Here is a 25,640-nt window from a genome sequence, read left to right as displayed (position 1 = left end):
CACGTCACACGGCTACAAAACTGAAGCATCCGTTTAGAACGGAAGGAGAGGAAGTCCAATCACGGGTAATAGGAGAGGATGGAACTAGGTGAAACTTAATTTACTCCCACTGTAAAACGACACTATAACCATCTTGGGTTAGTTCTACTTATCTTTGACCGTGCCATGGTCATTGGATTAGACGGACATACTCAGTAGCGCCCGGGCGGGACAGGCGCACAGTAGAATTACACTGTTCATGTTGTGTTGATGTATTTTAAACATATCGCGAGGCGACTTTTTGTTTTACGGTTATATCTGAATCTTTGCAGTGACTTGTAGAAGCGAACCGCAGTGGACTAGCGGGTCTACTACACGGATCTTTATCCCAGTTGCCCCGAAAGCTTCCAGCACTAAACCATTCTAAAGGAATCCGTCTATCCGACCTGAAGTGTACATCAGACGGTCGTCAATAGGTGACAGCATCGAACTATTGGGTGAGTCGGGTTTTGATGTCATCAAGACGATAATAACCCCATGTTGTAGACTCACGCCGCATATTGTATATAAGACAGGTAGGACTAAGGAACAGTTGGTAGTTGCTGCACGTTTCGGAACATCGTTTTTACCACTATATTATGTCATCAAGTGCCAGTCTGTCTCCCTGGGCAATATTAGAGCCTATCTCATGGTGATGATGCTTTCTGGAGCGAGAGAGTCAAACAGACAGCTAGTGGACCGAATGTAGCCTACGAAACATTTATCCTCTCGTTAAGCCCACACATTTTGCAGGGAAAATAATGGGTTATGCAATGGAGTTCCTTTGTATTGCACAGCTCTGCATATAGCTACCTCCATGGGCCTCAGACTATGGCTCTAACCCTAAGCTCGCTATTATATAGCCTATTCAACTGTTATAAATGTAGTCTAAAGCCTATTCAACTGTTATAAATGTAGTCTAAAGCCTATTCAACTGTTATAAATGTAGTCTATAGCCTATTCAACTGTTATAAATGTAGTCTATAGCCTATTCAACTGTTATAAATGTAGTCTATAGCCTATTCAACTGTTATAAATGTAGTCTATAGCCTATTCAACTGTTATAAATGTAGTCTATAGCCTATTCAACTGTTATAAATGTAGTCTATAGCCTATTCAACTGTTATAAATGTAGTCTATAGCCTATTCAACTGTTATAAATGTAGTCTATAGCCTATTCAACTGTTATAAATGTAGTCTATAGCCTATTCAACTGTTATAAATGTAGTCTATAGCCTATTCAACTGTTATAAATGTAGTCTATAGCCTATTCAACTGTTATAAATGTAGTCTATAGCCTATTCAACTGTTATAAATGTAGTCTAAAGCCTATTCAACTGTTATAAATGTAGTCTAAAGCCTATTCAACTGTTATAAATGTAGTCTAAAGCCTATTCAACTGTTATAAATGTAGTCTATAGCCTATTCAACTGTTATAAATGTAGTCTATAGCCTATTCAACTGTTATAAATGTAGTCTATAGCCTATTCAACTGTTATAAATGTAGTCTATAGCCTATTCAACTGTTATAAATGTAGTCTATAGCCTATTCAACTGTTATAAATGTAGTCTATAGCCTATTCAACTGTTATAAATGTAGTCTAAAGCCTATTCAACTGTTATAAATGTAGTCTATAGCCTATTCAAATGTTATAAATGTAGTCTATAGCCTATTCAACTGTTATAAATGTAGTCTATAGCCTATTCAACTGTTATAAATGTAGTCTATAGCCTATTCAACTGTTATAAATGTAGTCTATAGCCTATTCAACTGTTATAAATGTAGTCTATAGCCTATTCAACTGTTATAAATGTAGTCTATAGCCTATTAAGATAAACCAAATAAATAACGTCAATGACAGTCAATGGAAAAAATCATGGTGCTCAAAACGTCATGATTGTGGGTTCGATTCCCGGGGCCACAAACTTTAAATGAATGCATGCGTACTGTCGCTTTGGATAAAAGCGGCTGCTTAATGTCACATTTTTTATTTTTGCACACCTCATATTTGTGCGACATCGAACATTTTCCTACATGGAACTTGTGATAGTAGCTATGGCCTCGTAATAAAACAGCGTAGCTATGGCCTCGTAATAAAACAGCGTAGCTATGGCCTCGTAATAAAACAGCGTAGCTATGGCCTCGTAATAAAACAGCGTAGCTATGGCCTCGTAATAAAACAGCGTAGCTATGGCCTCGTAATAAAACAGCGTAGCTATGGCCTCGTAATAAAACAGCGTAGCTATGGCCTCGTAATAAAACAGCGTAGCTATGGCCTCGTAATAAAACAGCGTAGCTATGGCCTCGTAATAAAACAGCGTAGCTATGGCCTCGTAATAAAACAGCGTAGCTATGGCCTCGTAATAAAACAGCGTAGCTATGGCCTCGTAATAAAACAGCGTAGCTATGGCCTCGTAATAAAACAGCGTAGCTATGGCCTCGTAATAAAACAGCGTAGCTAAACCAATTAAGTTCTGAATTGTATCACCAACTGTGACTTCAGAAAGTGACCGCATTCCCGCCACGCCGGCTGTTGAGTCATGAAGGCAGTGAAATTCACCTGACTGTTTAGTCACGATAACTAGGCTTCTCCAAGCTCTGATGCTGCTGATGGTCATTAGTAGTCTACCAAACTTGCTACCTGCCTGGTACTCAGCACTCTATTGTCCCTCTAACCCCTCTGACATCAAAGCAAATGTATTGGAAACCTAGGCAACACTTCATGAGAGCCCATGAGCTCATGTTACGCAACATTTCTATTGGCTTTGCAATTGCTCTAGAAAACGGAGTGATGGCCTCTATTATAACGAGGAGGCTCCAATCAGCTTTCTGTAGGCTAGCCTACTATATTTATTTTTTAACTTTCCTAATATTAAGCATATTGCTTATATTTACAACAGGAGTATAGCCTACATGGCTGGCATGAAAATAAATAAACCACGAGAAAGCGTCCTCCATTCGCTATTTAAGTGCATTTTTATTTATTTTATTTTATTTTATTTCACCTTTATTTTCACCTGCCCTTGAGCAGGGCATTGACCCTGGATGCTTCTGTGTGTCGCTCTGAATGGGAGTATGTTGGAATGATTTAGTTATTGAGCGGCTTCAGTGCAAGTATATTGTATGTTTCGAATATTCAATCAATTAAAAAAAGATTATTATTATTATATATTTTTTTTTAAATCAATCTTCAGCTGTTCTGAGCTGCCCTTAATAATCTCATTGAATCCCACATGAACTGTGATAGACTCAATATCCTGATGCTGGTTTAAAATGTTTGAGAGCATCTCATTGATGTTTTGTACTCATGCTCCTGGATAGCGCAAGGGAATGGAGAAATCCACCCAATCCTACCCCTCACACAATTTGTTGAACGGTTCACAGGTCCACGAGAAGCAGGATAGCGTATACCCGCTGCTCCCGGTGATAGGTCCAGACATCCCACAGCAGGTAGTGCCCCGTTAGATCCAGAGAGAGGGAAAGGAGCTGAACTCAACGACGAAGCCACTGCTGGAGTCAGCGTAGTTGCAGTCAGCACTGCCATCGCAGACACAGGAAATCCCAGCGATGAAGGCACAGGTAGATCAGGCACCTATGCAGCGAAGCTATTTCTGTCAATCTGCTCCGAACCTCTCGCAGTCACTCCCATCCACTGAGCAGTATGCTGCTTCCTTCGGTTTCCGCAGCTTGTGATATGGGACCAGCGCTGTTTGGAACAATCTTCTTGATGTTCTCCGTCTACTTCACTACAGGATGGAGGATGAGAAGCAGATGGTGACAACTTCCTTGGCTGGCAAGTTCCACAGGCCATTCAGCTAGGGACAGATGACAAGGCGGAGTAACATCCATTAGGCCCTAGCAGCGTCCAGCCACAGGAGTTGAGAACAAGAAAGTTCCAATCTACGTTTTCCCCAGAAATCCTTGCAGAGTTGAGATTTACCTGCTATGCATAGCCACCTCATTCCGTATAATCCTCGCTAGCAAACAATTGCCGCATTGGAACTCCGGACTGTCAATATTATCCCGGACAATAATAAACGCAGCTTCTACATTGCTGGAAACGTTCTTTAGCTATTTCAGGCAAAGTGGGCTCCATTGCAACCTACTGTTGTGTCTCTGACTGATTCAATTATACGACATGCTATTTTTTCAAATCAATTTCCTAACTTTTGATTGATTACGTGATTGAATTAAACCATGCAACAATTATCTCGTTAATAACCTGGGGCACCACGGAAGAGTGTTTATAGAGCTGCTGTCTTCCGAATAAACTCTTAAAGGTCTGAAGATATTTTATATCAAAAGCAGTCAATTATTAATACTCCTTATTCACCTTATTCAGTCTCATCTGAACATCGTAAAATTATTGGTTATCTTCATGAACCCTGGCTAACAATTGAATCAGCAATACAAAAATTGGCTTATTTATTTATTTACTAAATACCTAAATAATCACACAGGATAGATCACAGGATAGATCACACATTGATTACTTGTCATGTCATAAAAGACATAGTCCCTAGCGGACAAATCCTATATGATGGCTGGTTACACAAAGAAAGGAGGTTAGGTTTGAATGAAGAGTGGGATAGACTGAGGGATGAAGGGGATTGGGTCTCTATCGGAACATGAGAAGCTATGCTACCGTAAATACAGAATCTTATGCATTCTAATTCCCGCCCATTCGGAAAAAGAAAAAAATGCAGTTGAAGTCGGAAGTTTACATACACCTTTGCCAAATACATTTAAAAATACATCACTTTATTTTAAGAATGTTAAATGTCAGAATAACAGTAGAGAGAATGATTTATTTCAGATTTTATTTCTTTCATCACATTCCCAGTTGGTCAGAAGTTTACATACACTCAATTAGTATTTGGTAGCATTGCCTTTAAATTGTTTTACTTGGGTCAAACATTTTGGGTAGCCTTCCACAAGGTTGCCACAATAAGTTGAGGGAATTTTGGCCCATTCCTCCAGACAGAGCTGTTGTAACTGAGTCAGGTTTGTAGGCCTCCTTGCTCGCACACACTTTTTCAGTTCTGCCCACAAATTTCCTATAGGATTGAGGTCGGGGCTTTGTGATGGCCACTCCAATACCTTGACTTTGTTGTCCTTAAGCCAATTTGCCACAACTTTGGAAGTATGCTTGGGGTCATTGTTCATTTGGAAGACCCATTTGCGACCAAGCTTTAACTTCCTGACTGATGTCTTGAGATGTTGCTTCAATATATCCACATAATTTCCATCCTCATGATGCCATCTATTTTGTGAAGTGCACCAGTCCCTCCTGCAGCAAAGCACCTCCACAACATGATGTTGCCACCCCCGTGCTTCATGGTTGGGATGGTGTTCTTCAGCTTGCAAGCCTCCCCCTTTTCCCTCCAAACATAACGATGGTCATTATGGCTAAACAGTTCTATGTTTGTTTCATCAGACCAGAGGACATTTCTCCTAAAAAGTATGATCTTTGTCCCCATTTGCAGCTGCAAACCATAGTCTGTCTTTTTTATGGCGGTTTTGGAGCAGTGGCTTCTTCCTTGCTGAGTGGCCTTTCAGGTTATGTTGATATAGGACTCGTTTTTTCTGTGGATATAGATACTTTTGTGCCTTTTTCCTCCAGCATCTTCACAAGGTCCTTTGCTGTTGTTCTGGGATTGATTTGTACTTTTCTCACCAAAATACGTTCATCTCTAGGAGACAGAATGCGTCTCCTTCCTGAGCGGTATGGTGGCTGCGTGGTCCCATGGTGTTTATACTTGCATACTATTGTTTGTACAGATGAACATGGTACCTTCAGGCTTTTGGAAATTGCTCCCAAGGATGAACCAGACTTGTGGAGGTCTACAATTCTTTTTCTGAGGTCTTGGCTGATTTATTTTGATTTTCCCATGATGTCAAGCAAAGAGGCACTGAGTTTGAAGGTAGGCCTTGAAATCCACAGGTACACTTTCAATTGACTCAAATGATGTCAATTAGCCTATCAGAAGCTTCTAAAGCCATGACATAATTTTCTGGAATTTTCCAAGCTGTTTAAAGGCACAGTCAACTTAGTGTATGTAAACTTCTGACCCACTGGAATGGTGATACAGTGAATTATATGTGAAATAATCTGTCTGTAAACAAGTGTCGGAAAAATGACTTGTGTCATGCACAAAGTAGATGTCCTAACCGACTTGCCAAAACTATAGTTTGTTGACAAGAAATTTGTGAAGTGGTTGAAAAATGAGTTTTAATGACTCCAACCTAACACGGAACCCAAACCGGCTGCGCGCGTGAGCCATCGTGCATAAATGTATTTTGTCCCCCCACACCAAACGTGATCATGACACGCAGGTTAAAATATCAAAGCAAACTCTGAACCAATTACATTAATCTGGGGACAGTTAGAAAAGCATTAAATATTCATAAAATATTTATGGCAATTTAGCTAGCTAGCTTGCACTTGCAAGCTAATTTGTTCTATTTAGCTAGCTTACTGTTGCTAGCTAATTTGTCCTGGGATATAAACATTGAGTTGTTATTTTACTTGAAATGCACAAGGTCCTCTACTCCGACAATTAATCCACACATAAAACGGTCAACCGAATTGTTTCTAGTCATCTCTCCTCCTTCCAGGCTTTTTCTTCTCTGGACTTTATATTGCGATTGGCAGCTTTCATAAATTAGGTGCATTACCGCCACCAACCTCGTTCGTCTTTCACTCACCCACGTGGGTATAACCAATGAGGAGATGGCACGTGGGTACCTGCTTCTATAAACCAATGAGGAGATGGGAGAGGCAGGACTCGCTGCGCGATCTGCGTCATAAATAGAACTGACTTCTATTTTAGGCCTTGGCAACGCAGACGCTTGTTGGCGCAATAATTGAATAATATAGATTTCAAAATATATTTTGCAACGCTTGCGCACGCGACGCGAACGGTGTAGTCAGCCTGTAAGTGTATGTAAACTTCTGACTTCAACTGTATATTTACACTGAGGTGCGCTTTGATAGATTGGTTGAAGATGGAAGACTGGTTTGCCCAGCAGAGATCGGCCTTGTCCTTTGTAGATTCTTTCTGGTCGTAGTAGAGGGGATACGTTTAAGTATCCTGTCTTCTCAGGAGATTGTCTGTCCTTTCCTAGGCTACGTACTTTTAAAGCTGCAGCTGATAACTCAACGTCTAGGATGTATCATTTCTTTAGTGAATAAGAGTTCAAAGTTCATACCAGGTTGCCATTCTCAGCTCGTGCTGTATTCTGGCTGGTCTAGTTGAAATTCATCCTTCCAGCATGGTGATCGTCACCTCCACGTTGAAATTAGCCCTTTTAAAAGCATGGACACCAGTCCTCACGTCGTCGGGAACTGAGGTTGACTTCCGTCAACGGGTTTTTGAATTGGGGGAGAGAAGGGCGTGTTTCATAGTTCTCAACCAATGTCTGTTTACTTGGGCGTGGACACTGAGCATAGTTTACTTATGAAAACAATTCTCTCATTTAGAGGGCTAAAATTACATTTAATCTTTTCACAAATAGTTTCATATTCAAACATTTAAATTGCGAACAATTCCATGTGATTCTGATAACTAGAATATGTAGACTTTCCAAGATACAATTCATATTGTCCTGTCATCAGTAATAATGTCCCAGACAACAACTGATCTGACATCATATACCAACGGATTCTTTGAACTGGTTGGATTACAGAAATATGGTTCCATTCCCAACCTTTTGATGTTACTGTATTGCAAAGTCTCCCTCTGTGGTAACAACCGATTTTCAAAAGTCAATTTTTGTAGAGTGGAGAGGGAAGGGGGAAAGGTATTTCTGGGGGTCACAAACTGGTGGGGGGAAAGAGAGGGACAGGGCTTTTTATGACCCTCACTCAACAGGGCAAAGTCGCGACACTAGCTAACTGGCTAGTTGGTAGCAGGTGTTGACACAAACACTTATGAAATAAAACAAAGTAAATCTTCGGAAACAACAAGCCTAAGAAACAGGCCGAGGTGCCGGAGGTATCTGAGTTTGTGACAGGAAATGATGTATCAGGACCTTCCTGAGTAAAGTATTTGTCATCGTCACTACTTAACACAGTCAAAAAGTCATAATTATTTCTAAACCCGTCTCATTTCCATAATTTCTCTTTTTAAAATGTGATTTTAAACCTAACCCTAACTAATGAAGGCCAAGTTTGATGTGTTGGTCCACCAGAACTTCCATTTGGGTGTCTGAGAACGAGATTAGTTCTACAGAGCATTCAGAAAGTTTTCAGACCCCTTGAATTTTTCCACATTTTGTTACGTTACAGCCTTTATTTTTTTTATCCATCTACACACAATACCCCATAATAATTAAGCGAAAACAAGTTTTTAGAAATGTTTGCAAATGTATATATTTTTTTACTGAAATAACTTATTTACGTAAGTATTCAGACCGTTTGCTATGAGACTCGAAATTGAGCTCAGGTGCATCCTGTTTCCATTGATCATCCTTGAGATGTTTCTACAACTTGATTGGAGTCCACCTGTGGTAAATTCAATTGATTGGACATGATTTGGAAAGGCACACACCTGTCTATATAAGGTCCCACAGTTGACAGTGCATGTCAGAGCAAAAACCAAGCCAAGACGTTGAAGGAATTGCCCGTAGAGCTCTGAGACAAGATTGCGTCGAGGCACAGATCTAGGGAAGGGTACCAAAAAACGTCTGCAGCATTGAAGGTCCCCAAGAATACAGTGGCCTCCATCATTCTTAAATGGAAGAAGATAGGAACCACCAAGACTCTTCCTAGAGCTGGCCGCCCGGACAAACTGAAAATAGCTGTGCAGCAATGCTCCGCATCCAACCTGAAAGAGCTTGAGAGGATCTGCAGCGAAGAATGGGAGAAACTCCCCAAATACAGGTGTGCCAACCTTGTAGCATCATACCCAAGAAGACTTGAGGCTGTAATATCTGCCAAAGGTGCTTCAACAAAGTACTGAGTAAAGGGTCTGAACACTTATGTAAATGTTATATTTCATATTTTTTTTATTTATATACGTTTGCAAAAATGTCTGTTTTTTCTTCGTCATTATTGGATATTGTGTGTAGATTGATGAGGGGGGAAAACAATTTAATCAATTTTAGAATAAGACTGTAACGTAACAAAATATGGATAAAGTCAAGGGGTCTGAATACTTGAATACTTGTAAACAGTTTCAAAACTCTTTTGACAAGAAGTAAAGTCCCTGTGGGAGGTCTTGGATGTTTGGTGGCCTGACGGTTGTGAGCTTGAACCGGTGACCGAGAAGTCACTGGTTCGGGTCCCCGATTCGACTGGGTGGGGGATCTGCACTTGTGCTCATGGGTGGGGCGCTTGACCCTGGTTGCTCCTGTGGGTCGCTCTGCACGAGCGTGTCTGCTGGATGACTGAATGTAATGTCAATGCTAAGCGGCTTCACTGCATTCATTCAAACACTGTGTGTTTTTTTATTCCCCCAAAATGTTTATACTTTACTATCGACTCAAATAGTAATTGTTTTTTCAGCTTCATTTCAGCTTAATCCCAAGCCCAGCTAACGTTAGCCACAACAAATTGGAATTCGTAACATATTGTAAGAATTGCAATTCATAACATATCATACGAAATGGATGATGGACATCCACAAATTAATACATACCATACGAAACGTAACATATCTTACTAAATGGAGGGAGACAGATTTACATTTACATTGTTACGTCTTTCCTCTGAGTCCAGGTTGCTTTATTATGAAGAACCTATAGCCCACTCTCTGGTTTTCCGATAGGCTAACTAACAGACAAGCAAACACTCGAACATAACTAAAGTTCCTTGTTACGTCCCTCAACTCAACACTGCTGAGCTGTTTTTCTGTTTTGCCCACTGACTCTTCTCTCTCCTGTCCCCCACTGTGATGCCTTTCTCTCTCCTATCCCCCACTGTGATGCCTTTCTCTCTCCTGTCCCCCACTGTGATGCCTTTCTCTCTCCTGTACCCCACTGTGATGCCTTTCTCTCTCCTGTACCCCACTGTGATGCCTTTCTCTCTCCTGTCCCCCACTGTGATGCCTTTCTCTCTTCCTGTCCCCCACTGTGATGCCTTTCTCTCTCCTGTCCCCCACTGTGATGCCTTTCTCTCTCCTGTCCCCCACTGTGATGCCTTTCTCTCTCCTGTCCCCCACTGTGATGCCTTTCTCTCTCCTGTCCCCCACTGTGATGCCTTTCTCTCTCCTGTCCCCCACTGTGATGCCTTTCTCTCTCCTGTCCCCCACTGTGATGCCTTTCTCTCTCCTGTCCCCCACTGTGATGCCTTTCTCTCTCCTGTCCCCCACTGTGATGCCTTTCTCTCTCCTATCCCCCACTGTGATGCCTTTGTCTCTCCTATCCCCCACTGTGATGCCTTTGTCTCTCCTATCCCCCCCCCCCACTGTGATGCCTTTCTCTCTCCTATCCCCCCCCCCACTGTGATGCCTTTCTCTCTCCTATTCCCCCCCCCCCCACTGTGATGCCTTTCTCTCTCCTATTCCCCCCCCCCCCCCCACTGTGATGCCTTTCTCTCTTCCTGTCCCCCACTGTGATTCCTTTCTCTCTCCTGTCCCCCACTGTGATGCCTTTCTCTATCCTGTCCCCCACTGTGATGCCTTTCTCTATCCTGTCCCCCACTGTGATGCCTTTCTCTCTCCTGTCCCCCACTGTGATGCCTTTCTCTCTCCTATCCCCCACTGTAATGCCTTCCTCTCTCCTGTCCCCCTCCATCCCACTCTCCTCCCCCATCAGGACTCAATATCATGGCAGAACATCTGTCCCAGAGCGAACTGGACTACCCCTTTAAACTGCTGGAGTATTTCAATGGATTCAGAGTCTCAAAGGTTGGACTTTATAATATGTCTTTATCATGTAGATTGACATCCCCTGACCTATGGTACAAAACCACTGGAAATACAACGTAATGTACAGATATGTAGTTTAGATCTGACAAAATGACATTATGTAAACACCAAAAGATGCTGTCAGACTGCAAGAGTCCTCTGACCCCTGACCCTGACTGTTGCCCCTCCTATCAGGTTATCTTCTCAGCCTGTGAGTTGGGGGTTTTTGACCTCCTGCTGCTGTCCCAGAAGCCTCTGTCTGCGGAGCTCGTGGCCCAGGAGCTGGGCGCCAGCGTGGACGGGATTGAACGCCTTCTGGACGTACTGGTGGGAGTCGACATCCTGGAGGTGGAGCAGATAGACGGGACAGGTGAACCGCTTACACCTTACCACTAACACAGACACGCATACATACATTAGAACATTCACACTATACAATCACATTTAATCAATCAATCAAATGTATTTTATAAAGCCCTTTTTACATCAGCAGATGTCACAAAGTGCTGTACAGAAACCCAGCCTAAAACCCCAAACAGCAAGCAATGCAGGTGTAGAAGCACGGTGGCTAGGATAAACTCCCTAGGAAGGCCAGAACCTAGGAAGAAACCTAGAGAGGAACCAGGCTCTGAGGGGTGGCCAGTCCTCTTCTAGCTCTGCTGGGTGGAGATTATAAGAGTACATGGCCATTAACACCAGATTGTTCTTCAAGATGTTCAAATGTTCATTGATTACCTGCAAGGTTGTAGACGGTGCAACAGGTCAGTACCTTGGAGTAAATGTCAGTTGGCTTTTCATAGCCGAGCATTCAGAGGTCGAGACAGCAGGTGCAGTTGAGAGAGAGAGCGAGAGAGTCGAAAACAGCAGTTCTGGGACAAGGTAGCACATCCGGTGAACAGGTCAGGGTTCCATAGCCGCAGGCAGAACAGTTGAAACTGGAGCAGCAGCACGACCAGGTGGACTGGGGACAGCTAGGAGTCATTAGGCCAAGTTCTCCTGAGGCATGGTCCTAGGGCTCAGGTCCTCTGGGAGGGTGAGAGGGAGATATAGGATATAACTCCACCCACTTTGCCAAAGCACAGCCCCCACACCACTAGAGTGATATCAACAGACCAACCTACTACCCTGAGACAAGGCTGAGTATAGCCCACGAAGATCTCCAGCGCACGAACCCGAGGGGGCGCAAAACTAAATCGGAGAGATAGGTAGCAGCGAGCCCATGTAATGCTTTGTAGGTTAACTGTAAATCAGCCCTAGCCTTAACAGGAAGTCAGTGTAGAGAGGCTAGCACTGGAGTAATATGATCACATTTTGGGGTTCTAGTCAGGATTCTAGCAGCCGTGTTTAGCACTAACTGAAGTTTATTTAGTGCTTTATCCGGGTAGCCGGAAAGTAGAGCATTGCAGTAGTCTAACCTAGAAGTGACAAAAGTATGGATTCGTTTTTCTGCATCATTACACACATGTACACATGGATTTTGTATTGTAAATATGTGGTTGTAGAGTAGTGAACTGAGGGCACACCCTTGATTTGTTGTGAAATCTGTTGTGAATGTAATGTAATGTTTTTAATTGTTTAGAACTGCCTTAATTTTGAAGAGTAGCTGCTGCCTTGGCAGGAACTAATGGGGATCCATAATAAATCCCAGGAAGAGTTTCTGCTGCCTTGGCAGGAACTAATGGGGATCCATAATAAACCCCAGGAAGAGTAGCTGCTGCCTTGGCAGGAACTAATGGGGATCCATAATAAATCCCAGGAAGAGTTTCTGCTGCCTTGGCAGGAACTAATGGGGATCCATGATAAACCCCAGGAAGAGAAGCTGCTGCCTTGGCAGGAACTAATGGGGATCCATAATAAACCCCAGGAAGAGTAGCTGTTGCATTGGCAGGAACTAATGGGGATCCATAATAAATCCCAGGAAGAGTTTCTGCTGCCTTGGCAGGAACTAATGGGGATCCATAATAAACCCCAGGAAGAGTAGCTGCTGCCTTGGCAGGAACTAATGGGGATCCATAATAAATCCCAGGAAGAGTTTCTGCTGCCTTGGCAGGAACTAATGGGGATCCATGATAAACCCCAGGAAGAGTTTCTGCTGCCTTGGCAGGAACTAATGGGGATCCATAATAAACCCCAGGAAGAGTAGCTGCTGCCTTGGCAGGAACTAATGGGGATCCATAATAAACCCCAGGAAGAGTAGCTGCTGTCTTGGCAGGAACTAATGGGGATCCATACTAAATCCCAGGAAGAGTTTCTGCTGCCTTGGCAGGAACTAATGGGGATCCATAATAAACCCCAGGAAGAGTAGCTGTTGCATTGGCAGGAACTAATGGGGATCCATAATAAACCCCAGGAAGAGTAGCTGCTGCCTTGGCAGGAACTAATGGGGATCCATAATAAACCCCAGGAAGAGTAGCTGCTGCCTTGGCAGGAACTAATGGGGATCCATAATAAACCCCAGGAAGAGTTTCTGCTGCCTTGGCAGGAACTAATGGGGATCCATAATAAACCCCAGGAAGAGTAGCTGCTGCCTTGGCAGGAACTAATGGGGATCCATAATAAACCCCAGGAAGAGTAGCTGCTGCCTTGGCAGGAACTAATGGGGATCCATAATAAATCCCAGGAAGAGTTTCTGCTGCCTTGGCAGGAACTAATGGGGATCCATGATAAACCCCAGGAAGAGTAGCTGCTGCCTTGGCAGGAACTAATGGGGATCCATAATAAACCCCAGGAAGAGTTTCTGCTGCCTTGGCAGGAACTAATGGGGATCCATAATAAACCCCAGGAAGAGTAGCTGCTGCCTTGGCAGGAACTAATGGGGATCCATAATAAACCCCAGGAAGAGTAGCTGCTGTCTTGGCAGAAACTAATGGGGATCCATAATAAATCCCAAGAAGAGTTTCTGCTGCCTTGGCAGGAACTAATGGGGATCCATAATAAACCCCAGGAAGAGTAGCTGCTGCCTTGGCAGGAACTAATGGGGATCCATAATAAACCCCAGGAAGAGTAGCTGCTGCCTTGGCAGGAACTAATGGGGATCCATAATAAACCCCAGGAAGAGTAGCTGCTGCCTTGGCAGGAACTAATGGGGATCCATAATAAATCCCAGGAAGAGTTTCTGCTGCCTTGGCAGGAACTAATGGGGATCCATAATAAACCCCAGGAAGAGTAGCTGCTGCCTTGGCAGGAACTAATGGGGATCCATAATAAATCCCAGGAAGAGTTTCTGCTGCCTTGGCAGGAACTAATGGGGATCCATGATAAACCCCAGGAAGAGAAGCTGCTGCCTTGGCAGGAACTAATGGGGATCCATAATAAACCCCAGGAAGAGTAGCTGTTGCATTGGCAGGAACTAATGGGGATCCATAATAAATCCCAGGAAGAGTTTCTGCTGCCTTGGCAGGAACTAATGGGGATCCATAATACATCCCAGGAAGAGTTTCTGCTGCCTTGGCAGGAACTAATGGGGATCCATAATAAACCCCAGGAAGAGTAGCTGCTGCCTTGGCAGGAACTAATGGGGATCCATAATAAATCCCAGGAAGAGTTTCTGCTGCCTTGGCAGGAACTAATGGGGATCCATGATAAACCCCAGGAAGAGTTTCTGCTGCCCTGGCAGGAACTAATGGGGATCCATAATAAACCCCAGGAAGAGTAGCTGCTGCCTTGGCAGGAACTAATGGGGATCCATAATAAACCCCAGGAAGAGTAGCTACTGTCTTGGCAGGAACTAATGGGGATCCATACTAAATCCCAGGAAGAGTTTCTGCTGCCTTGGCAGGAACTAATGGGGATCCATAATAAACCCCAGGAAGAGTAGCTGTTGCATTGGCAGGAACTAATGGGGATCCATAATAAACCCCAGGAAGAGTAGCTGCTGCCTTGGCAGGAACTAATGGGGATCCATAATAAACCCCAGGAAGAGTAGCTGCTGCCTTGGCAGGAACTAATGGGGATCCATAATAAATCCCAGGAAGAGTTTCTGCTGCCTTGGCAGGAACTAATGGGGATCCATGATAAACCCCAGGAAGAGTAGCTGCTGCCTTGGCAGGAACTAATGGGGATCCATAATAAACCCCAGGAAGAGTTTCTGCTGCCTTGGCAGGAACTAATGGGGATCCATAATAAACCCCAGGAAGAGTAGCTGCTGCCTTGGCAGGAACTAATGGGGATCCATAATAAACCCCAGGAAGAGTAGCTGCTGTCTTGGCAGAAACTAATGGGGATCCATAATAAATCCCAGGAAGAGTTTCTGCTGCCTTGGCAGGAACTAATGGGGATCCATAATAAACCCCAGGAAGAGTAGCTGCTGCCTTGGCAGGAACTAATGGGGATCCATAATAAACCCCAGGAAGAGTAGCTGCTGCCTTGGCAGGAACTAATGGGGATCCATAATAAACCCCAGGAAGAGTAGCTGCTGCCTTGGCAGGAACTAACGGGGATCCATAATAAACCCCAGGAAGAGTAGCTGCTGCCTTGGCAGGAACTAACGGGGATCCATAATAAACCCCAGGAAGAGTAGCTGCTGCCTTGGCAGGAACTAATGGGGATCCATAATAAATCCCAGGAAGAGTAGCTGCTGCCTTGGCAGGAACTAATGGGGATCCATAATAAACCCCAGGAAGAGTAGCTGCTGTCTTGGCAGAAACTAATGGGGATCCATAATAAATCCCAGGAAGAGTTTCTGCTGCCTTGGCAGGAACTAATGGGGATCCATAATAAACCCCAGGAAGAGTAGCTGCTGCCTTGGCAGGAACTAATGGGGATCCATAATAAACCCCAGGAAGAGTAGCTGCTGCCTTGGCAGGAACTAATGGGGATCCATAATAAACCCCAGGAAGAGTAGCTGCTGCCTTGGCAGGAACTAACGGGGATCCATAATAAACCCCAGGAAGAGTAGCTGCTGCCTTGGCAGGAACTAATGGGGATCCATAATAAACCCCAGGAAGAGTAGCTGCTGCCTTGGCAGGAACTAATGGGGATCCATAATAAATCCCAGGAAGAGTTTCTGCTGCCTTGGCAGGAACTAATGGGGATCCATAATAAATCCCAGGAAGAGTTTCTGCTGCCTTGGCAGGAACTAATGGGGATCCATAATAAACCCCAGGAAGAGTAGCTGCTGCCTTGGCAGGAACTAATGGGGATCCATAATAAATCCCAGGAAGAGTTTCTGCTGCCTTGGCAGGAACTAATGGGGATCCATAATACATCCCAGGAAGAGTTTCTGCTGCCTTGGCAGGAACTAATGGGGATCCATAATAAACCCCAGGAAGAGTAGCTGCTGCCTTGGCAGGAACTAATGGGGATCCATAATAAATCCCAGGAAGAGTTTCTGCTGCCTTGGCAGGAACTAATGGGGATCCATGATAAACCCCAGGAAGAGTTTCTGCTGCCTTGGCAGGAACTAATGGGGATCCATAATAAACCCCAGGAAGAGTAGCTGCTGCCTTGGCAGGAACTAATGGGGATCCATAATAAACCCCAGGAAGAGTAGCTGCTGTCTTGGCAGGAACTAATGGGGATCCATACTAAATCCCAGGAAGAGTTTCTGCTGCCTTGGCAGGAACTAATGGGGATCCATAATAAACCCCAGGAAGAGTAGCTGTTGCATTGGCAGGAACTAATGGGGATCCATAATAAACCCCAGGAAGAGTAGCTGCTGCCTTGGCAGGAACTAATGGGGATCCATAATAAACCCCAGGAAGAGTAGCTGCTGCCTTGGCAGGAACTAATGGGGATCCATAATAAATCCCAGGAAGAGTTTCTGCTGCCTTGGCAGGAACTAATGGGGATCCATGATAAACCCCAGGAAGAGTAGCTGCTGCCTTGGCAGGAACTAATGGGGATCCATAATAAACCCCAGGAAGAGTTTCTGCTGCCTTGGCAGGAACTAATGGGGATCCATAATAAACCCCAGGAAGAGTAGCTGCTGCCTTGGCAGGAACTAATGGGGATCCATAATAAACAACAGGAAGAGTAGCTGCTGTCTTGGCAGAAACTAATGGGGATCCATAATAAATCCCAGGAAGAGTTTCTGCTGCCTTGGCAGGAACTAATGGGGATCCATAATAAACCCCAGGAAGAGTAGCTGCTGCCTTGGCAGGAACTAATGGGGATCCATAATAAACCCCAGGAAGAGTAGCTGCTGCCTTGGCAGGAACTAATGGGGATCCATAATAAACCCCAGGAAGAGTAGCTGCTGCCTTGGCAGGAACTAACGGGGATCCATAATAAACCCCAGGAAGAGTAGCTGCTGCCTTGGCAGGAACTAATGGGGATCCATAATAAACCCCAGGAAGAGTAGCTGCTGCCTTGGCAGGAACTAATGGGGATCCATAATAAATCCCAGGAAGAGTAGCTGCTGCCTTGGCAGGAACTAATGGGGATCCATAATAAACCCCAGGAAGAGTAGCTGCTGTCTTGGCAGAAACTAATGGGGATCCATAATAAATCCCAGGAAGAGTTTCTGCTGCCTTGGCAGGAACTAATGGGGATCCATAATAAACCCCAGGAAGAGTAGCTGCTGCCTTGGCAGGAACTAATGGGGATCCATAATAAACCCCAGGAAGAGTAGCTGCTGCCTTGGCAGGAACTAATGGGGATCCATAATAAACCCCAGGAAGAGTAGCTGCTGCCTTGGCAGGAACTAACGGGGATCCATAATAAACCCCAGGAAGAGTAGCTGCTGCCTTGGCAGGAACTAATGGGGATCCATAATAAACCCCAGGAAGAGTAGCTGCTGCCTTGGCAGGAACTAATGGGGATCCATAATAAATCCCAGGAAGAGTTTCTGCTGCCTTGGCAGGAACTAATGGGGATCCATAATAAATCCCAGGAAGAGTTTCTGCTGCCTTGGCAGGAACTAATGGGGATCCATAATAAACCCCAGGAAGAGTAGCTGCTGCCTTGGCAGGAACTAATGGGGATCCATAATAAATCCCAGGAAGAGTTTCTGCTGCCTTGGCAGGAACTAATGGGGATCCATGATAAACCCCAGGAAGAGAAGCTGCTGCCTTGGCAGGAACTAATGGGGATCCATAATAAACCCCAGGAAGAGTAGCTGTTGCATTGGCAGGAACTAATGGGGATCCATAATAAATCCCAGGAAGAGTTTCTGCTGCCTTGGCAGGAACTAATGGGGATCCATAATACATCCCAGGAAGAGTTTCTGCTGCCTTGGCAGGAACTAATGGGGATCCATAATAAACCCCAGGAAGAGTAGCTGCTGCCTTGGCAGGAACTAATGGGGATCCATAATAAATCCCAGGAAGAGTTTCTGCTGCCTTGGCAGGAACTAATGGGGATCCATGATAAACCCCAGGAAGAGTTTCTGCTGCCTTGGCAGGAACTAATGGGGATCCATAATAAACCCCAGGAAGAGTAGCTGCTGCCTTGGCAGGAACTAATGGGGATCCATAATAAACCCCAGGAAGAGTAGCTGCTGTCTTGGCAGGAACTAATGGGGATCCATACTAAATCCCAGGAAGAGTTTCTGCTGCCTTGGCAGGAACTAATGGGGATCCATAATAAACCCCAGGAAGAGTAGCTGTTGCATTGGCAGGAACTAATGGGGATCCATAATAAACCCCAGGAAGAGTAGCTGCTGCCTTGGCAGGAACTAATGGGGATCCATAATAAACCCCAGGAAGAGTAGCTGCTGCCTTGGCAGGAACTAATGGGGATCCATAATAAATCCCAGGAAGAGTTTCTGCTGCCTTGGCAGGAACTAATGGGGATCCATGATAAACCCCAGGAAGAGTAGCTGCTGCCTTGGCAGGAACTAATGGGGATCCATAATAAACCCCAGGAAGAGTTTCTGCTGCCTTGGCAGGAACTAATGGGGATCCATAATAAACCCCAGGAAGAGTAGCTGCTGCCTTGGCAGGAACTAATGGGGATCCATAATAAACCCCAGGAAGAGTAGCTGCTGTCTTGGCAGAAACTAATGGGGATCCATAATAAATCCCAAGAAGAGTTTCTGCTGCCTTGGCAGGAACTAATGGGGATCCATAATAAACCCCAGGAAGAGTAGCTGCTGCCTTGGCAGGAACTAATGGGGATCCATAATAAACCCCAGGAAGAGTAGCTGCTGCCTTGGCAGGAACTAATGGGGATCCATAATAAACCCCAGGAAGAGTAGCTGCTGCCTTGGCAGGAACTAACGGGGATCCATAATAAACCCCAGGAAGAGTAGCTGCTGCCTTGGCAGGAACTAATGGGGATCCATAATAAACCCCAGGAAGAGTAGCTGCTGCCTTGGCAGGAACTAATGGGGATCCATAATAAATCCCAGGAAGAGTAGCTGCTGCCTTGGCAGGAACTAATGGGGATCCATAATAAACCCCAGGAAGAGTAGCTGCTGTCTTGGCAGAAACTAATGGGGATCCATAATAAATCCCAGGAAGAGTTTCTGCTGCCTTGGCAGGAACTAATGGGGATCCATAATAAACCCCAGGAAGAGTAGCTGCTGCCTTGGCAGGAACTAATGGGGATCCATAATAAACCCCAGGAAGAGTAGCTGCTGCCTTGGCAGGAACTAATGGGGATCCATAATAAATCCCAGGAAGAGTTTCTGCTGCCTTGGCAGGAACTAATGGGGATCCATAATAAACCCCAGGAAGAGTAGCTGCTGCCTTGGCAGGAACTAATGGGGATCCATAATAAATCCCAGGAAGAGTTTCTGCTGCCTTGGCAGGAACTAATGGGGATCCATGATAAACCCCAGGAAGAGAAGCTGCTGCCTTGGCAGGAACTAATGGGGATCCATAATAAACCCCAGGAAGAGTAGCTGTTGCATTGGCAGGAACTAATGGGGATCCATAATAAATCCCAGGAAGAGTTTCTGCTGCCTTGGCAGGAACTAATGGGGATCCATAATACATCCCAGGAAGAGTTTCTGCTGCCTTGGCAGGAACTAATGGGGATCCATAATAAACCCCAGGAAGAGTAGCTGCTGCCTTGGCAGGAACTAATGGGGATCCATAATAAATCCCAGGAAGAGTTTCTGCTGCCTTGGCAGGAACTAATGGGGATCCATGATAAACCCCAGGAAGAGTTTCTGCTGCCTTGGCAGGAACTAATGGGGATCCATAATAAACCCCAGGAAGAGTAGCTGCTGCCTTGGCAGGAACTAATGGGGATCCATAATAAACCCCAGGAAGAGTAGCTGCTGTCTTGGCAGGAACTAATGGGGATCCATACTAAATCCCAGGAAGAGTTTCTGCTGCCTTGGCAGGAACTAATGGGGATCCATAATAAACCCCAGGAAGAGTAGCTGTTGCATTGGCAGGAACTAATGGGGATCCATAATAAACCCCAGGAAGAGTAGCTGCTGCCTTGGCAGGAACTAATGGGGATCCATAATAAACCCCAGGAAGAGTAGCTGCTGCCTTGGCAGGAACTAATGGGGATCCATAATAAATCCCAGGAAGAGTTTCTGCTGCCTTGGCAGGAACTAATGGGGATCCATGATAAACCCCAGGAAGAGTAGCTGCTGCCTTGGCAGGAACTAATGGGGATCCATAATAAACCCCAGGAAGAGTTTCTGCTGCCTTGGCAGGAACTAATGGGGATCCATAATAAACCCCAGGAAGAGTAGCTGCTGCCTTGGCAGGAACTAATGGGGATCCATAATAAACCCCAGGAAGAGTAGCTGCTGTCTTGGCAGAAACTAATGGGGATCCATAATAAATCCCAGGAAGAGTTTCTGCTGCCTTGGCAGGAACTAATGGGGATCCATAATAAACCCCAGGAAGAGTAGCTGCTGCCTTGGCAGGAACTAATGGGGATCCATAATAAACCCCAGGAAGAGTAGCTGCTGCCTTGGCAGGAACTAATGGGGATCCATAATAAACCCCAGGAAGAGTAGCTGCTGCCTTGGCAGGAACTAACGGGGATCCATAATAAACCCCAGGAAGAGTAGCTGCTGCCTTGGCAGGAACTAACGGGGATCCATAATAAACCCCAGGAAGAGTAGCTGCTGCCTTGGCAGGAACTAATGGGGATCCATAATAAATCCCAGGAAGAGTAGCTGCTGCCTTGGCAGGAACTAATGGGGATCCATAATAAACCCCAGGAAGAGTAGCTGCTGTCTTGGCAGAAACTAATGGGGATCCATAATAAATCCCAGGAAGAGTTTCTGCTGCCTTGGCAGGAACTAATGGGGATCCATAATAAACCCCAGGAAGAGTAGCTGCTGCCTTGGCAGGAACTAATGGGGATCCATAATAAACCCCAGGAAGAGTAGCTGCTGCCTTGGCAGGAACTAATGGGGATCCATAATAAACCCCAGGAAGAGTAGCTGCTGCCTTGGCAGGAACTAACGGGGATCCATAATAAACCCCAGGAAGAGTAGCTGCTGCCTTGGCAGGAACTAATGGGGATCCATAATAAACCCCAGGAAGAGTAGCTGCTGCCTTGGCAGGAACTAATGGGGATCCATAATAAATCCCAGGAAGAGTTTCTGCTGCCTTGGCAGGAACTAATGGGGATCCATAATAAATCCCAGGAAGAGTTTCTGCTGCCTTGGCAGGAACTAATGGGGATCCATAATAAACCCCAGGAAGAGTAGCTGCTGCCTTGGCAGGAACTAATGGGGATCCATAATAAATCCCAGGAAGAGTTTCTGCTGCCTTGGCAGGAACTAATGGGGATCCATAATACATCCCAGGAAGAGTTTCTGCTGCCTTGGCAGGAACTAATGGGGATCCATAATAAACCCCAGGAAGAGTAGCTGCTGCCTTGGCAGGAACTAATGGGGATCCATAATAAATCCCAGGAAGAGTTTCTGCTGCCTTGGCAGGAACTAATGGGGATCCATGATAAACCCCAGGAAGAGTTTCTGCTGCCTTGGCAGGAACTAATGGGGATCCATAATAAACCCCAGGAAGAGTAGCTGCTGCCTTGGCAGGAACTAATGGGGATCCATAATAAACCCCAGGAAGAGTAGCTGCTGTCTTGGCAGGAACTAATGGGGATCCATACTAAATCCCAGGAAGAGTTTCTGCTGCCTTGGCAGGAACTAATGGGGATCCATAATAAACCCCAGGAAGAGTAGCTGTTGCATTGGCAGGAACTAATGGGGATCCATAATAAACCCCAGGAAGAGTAGCTGCTGCCTTGGCAGGAACTAATGGGGATCCATAATAAACCCCAGGAAGAGTAGCTGCTGCCTTGGCAGGAACTAATGGGGATCCATAATAAATCCCAGGAAGAGTTTCTGCTGCCTTGGCAGGAACTAATGGGGATCCATGATAAACCCCAGGAAGAGTAGCTGCTGCCTTGGCAGGAACTAATGGGGATCCATAATAAACCCCAGGAAGAGTTTCTGCTGCCTTGGCAGGAACTAATGGGGATCCATAATAAACCCCAGGAAGAGTAGCTGCTGCCTTGGCAGGAACTAATGGGGATCCATAATAAACAACAGGAAGAGTAGCTGCTGTCTTGGCAGAAACTAATGGGGATCCATAATAAATCCCAGGAAGAGTTTCTGCTGCCTTGGCAGGAACTAATGGGGATCCATAATAAACCCCAGGAAGAGTAGCTGCTGCCTTGGCAGGAACTAATGGGGATCCATAATAAACCCCAGGAAGAGTAGCTGCTGCCTTGGCAGGAACTAATGGGGATCCATAATAAACCCCAGGAAGAGTAGCTGCTGCCTTGGCAGGAACTAACGGGGATCCATAATAAACCCCAGGAAGAGTAGCTGCTGCCTTGGCAGGAACTAATGGGGATCCATAATAAACCCCAGGAAGAGTAGCTGCTGCCTTGGCAGGAACTAATGGGGATCCATAATAAATCCCAGGAAGAGTAGCTGCTGCCTTGGCAGGAACTAATGGGGATCCATAATAAACCCCAGGAAGAGTAGCTGCTGTCTTGGCAGAAACTAATGGGGATCCATAATAAATCCCAGGAAGAGTTTCTGCTGCCTTGGCAGGAACTAATGGGGATCCATAATAAACCCCAGGAAGAGTAGCTGCTGCCTTGGCAGGAACTAATGGGGATCCATAATAAACCCCAGGAAGAGTAGCTGCTGCCTTGGCAGGAACTAATGGGGATCCATAATAAACCCCAGGAAGAGTAGCTGCTGCCTTGGCAGGAACTAACGGGGATCCATAATAAACCCCAGGAAGAGTAGCTGCTGCCTTGGCAGGAACTAATGGGGATCCATAATAAACCCCAGGAAGAGTAGCTGCTGCCTTGGCAGGAACTAATGGGGATCCATAATAAATCCCAGGAAGAGTTTCTGCTGCCTTGGCAGGAACTAATGGGGATCCATAATAAATCCCAGGAAGAGTTTCTGCTGCCTTGGCAGGAACTAATGGGGATCCATAATAAACCCCAGGAAGAGTAGCTGCTGCCTTGGCAGGAACTAATGGGGATCCATAATAAATCCCAGGAAGAGTTTCTGCTGCCTTGGCAGGAACTAATGGGGATCCATGATAAACCCCAGGAAGAGTAGCTGCTGCCTTGGCAGGAACTAATGGGGATCCATAATAAACCCCAGGAAGAGTTTCTGCTGCCTTGGCAGGAACTAATGGGGATCCATAATAAACCCCAGGAAGAGTTTCTGCTGCCTTGGCAGGAACTAATGGGGATCCATAATAAACCCCAGGAAGAGTAGCTGCTGCCTTGGCAGGAACTAATGGGGATCCATAATAAACCCCAGGAAGAGTAGCTGCTGCCTTGGCAGGAACTAATGGGGATCCATAATAAACCCCAGGAAGAGTAGCTGCTGCCTTGGCAGGAACTAACGGGGATCCATAATAAACCCCAGGAAGAGTAGCTGCTGCCTTGGCAGGAACTAATGGGGATCCATAATAAACCCCAGGAAGAGTAGCTGCTGCCTTGGCAGGAACTAATGGGGATCCATAATAAATCCCAGGAAGAGTTTCTGCTGCCTTGGCAGGAACTAATGGGGATCCATAATAAATCCCAGGAAGAGTTTCTGCTGCCTTGGCAGGAACTAATGGGGATCCATAATAAACCCCAGGAAGAGTAGCTGCTAACTTGGCAGGAACTAATGGGGATCCATAATAAATCCCAGGAAGAGTTTCTGCTGCCTTGGCAGGAACTAATGGGGATCCATGATAAACCCCAGGAAGAGTAGCTGCTGCCTTGGCAGGAACTAATGGGGATCCATAATAAACCCCAGGAAGAGTTTCTGCTGCCTTGGCAGGAACTAATGGGGATCCATAATAAACCCCAGGAAGAGTAGCTGCTGCCTTGGCAGGAACTAATGGGGATCCATAATAAACCCCAGGAAGAGTAGCTGCTGTCTTGGCAGGAACTAATGGGGATCCATAATAAATCCCAGGAAGAGTTTCTGCTGCCTTGGCAGGAACTAATGGGGATCCATAATAAACCCCAGGAAGAGTAGCTGCTGCCTTGGCAGGAACTAATGGGGATCCATAATAAACCCCAGGAAGAGTAGCTGCTGCATTGGCAGGAACTAATGGGTATCCATAATAAACTCCTGGAAGAGAAGCTGCTCCCTTTTCAGGAACTAATGGGGATCCATAATAAACCCCAGGAAGAGTAGCTGCTGCCTTGGCAGGAACTAATGGGGATCCATAATAAACCCCAGGAAGAGTAGCTGCTGCCTTGGCAGGAACTAATGGGGATCCATAATAAATCCCAGGAAGAGTTTCTGCTGCCTTGGCAGGAACTAATGGGGATCCATAATAAATCCCAGGAAGAGTTTCTGCTGCCTTGGCAGGAACTAATGGGGATCCATAATAAACCCCAGGAAGAGTAGCTGCTGCCTTGGCAGGAACTAATGGGGATCCATAATAAATCCCAGGAAGAGTTTCTGCTGCCTTGGCAGGAACTAATGGGGATCCATGATAAACCCCAGGAAGAGTAGCTGCTGCCTTGGCAGGAACTAATGGGGATCCATAATAAACCCCAGGAAGAGTTTCTGCTGCCTTGGCAGGAACTAATGGGGATCCATAATAAACCCCAGGAAGAGTTTCTGCTGCCTTGGCAGGAACTAATGGGGATCCATAATAAACCCCAGGAAGAGTAGCTGCTGCCTTGGCAGGAACTAATGGGGATCCATAATAAACCCCAGGAAGAGTAGCTGCTGCCTTGGCAGGAACTAATGGGGATCCATAATAAACCCCAGGAAGAGTAGCTGCTGCCTTGGCAGGAACTAACGGGGATCCATAATAAACCCCAGGAAGAGTAGCTGCTGCCTTGGCAGGAACTAATGGGGATCCATAATAAACCCCAGGAAGAGTAGCTGCTGCCTTGGCAGGAACTAATGGGGATCCATAATAAATCACAGGAAGAGTTTCTGCTGCCTTGGCAGGAACTAATGGGGATCCATAATAAATCCCAGGAAGAGTTTCTGCTGCCTTGGCAGGAACTAATGGGGATCCATAATAAACCCCAGGAAGAGTAGCTGCTGCCTTGGCAGGAACTAATGGGGATCCATAATAAACCCCAGGAAGAGTTTCTGCTGCCTTGGCAGGAACTAATGGGGATCCATAATAAACCCCAGGAAGAGTAGCTGCTGCCTTGGCAGGAACTAATGGGGATCCATAATAAACCCCAGGAAGAGTAGCTGCTGTCTTGGCAGGAACTAATGGGGATCCATAATAAATCCCAGGAAGAGTTTCTGCTGCCTTGGCAGGAACTAATGGGGATCCATAATAAACCCCAGGAAGAGTAGCTGCTGCCTTGGCAGGAACTAATGGGGATCCATAATAAACCCCAGGAAGAGTAGCTGCTGCATTGGCAGGAACTAATGGGGATCCATAATAAACCCCAGG

The 25,640-nt window shown here is 45.6% G+C and overlaps 1 protein-coding gene across 2 annotated transcripts in view; it reads left to right on the top strand.

Annotated features, from left to right (window-relative positions):
• The window catches only part of asmt2 (acetylserotonin O-methyltransferase 2), a 98,170-nt gene continuing 72,530 nt past the window's right edge, over positions 1-25,640 (top strand). The window contains exons 1-4 of one of the 2 annotated variants that reach the window (XM_055865666.1): positions 1-88; positions 312-476; positions 10,778-10,869; positions 11,065-11,239. In XM_055865666.1, the coding sequence (XP_055721641.1) occupies positions 10,789-10,869; positions 11,065-11,239 (256 nt within the window). In that variant the 5' untranslated portion in view covers positions 1-88; positions 312-476; positions 10,778-10,788. Of the gene's footprint in view, positions 138-311; positions 477-10,777; positions 10,870-11,064; positions 11,240-25,640 lie in introns of both variants that reach the window. The other variant, XM_055865667.1, reaches the window with a different exon arrangement.

The sequence above is a fragment of the Salvelinus fontinalis genome, chromosome 16 (genome assembly GCF_029448725.1).
Source record: "Salvelinus fontinalis isolate EN_2023a chromosome 16, ASM2944872v1, whole genome shotgun sequence".
Taxonomy (NCBI): Eukaryota; Metazoa; Chordata; class Actinopteri; order Salmoniformes; family Salmonidae; genus Salvelinus; species Salvelinus fontinalis.
The sequence above is the reverse complement of the archived record's forward strand: the minus strand, read 5'-3'. Positions and strand labels throughout refer to the sequence as shown.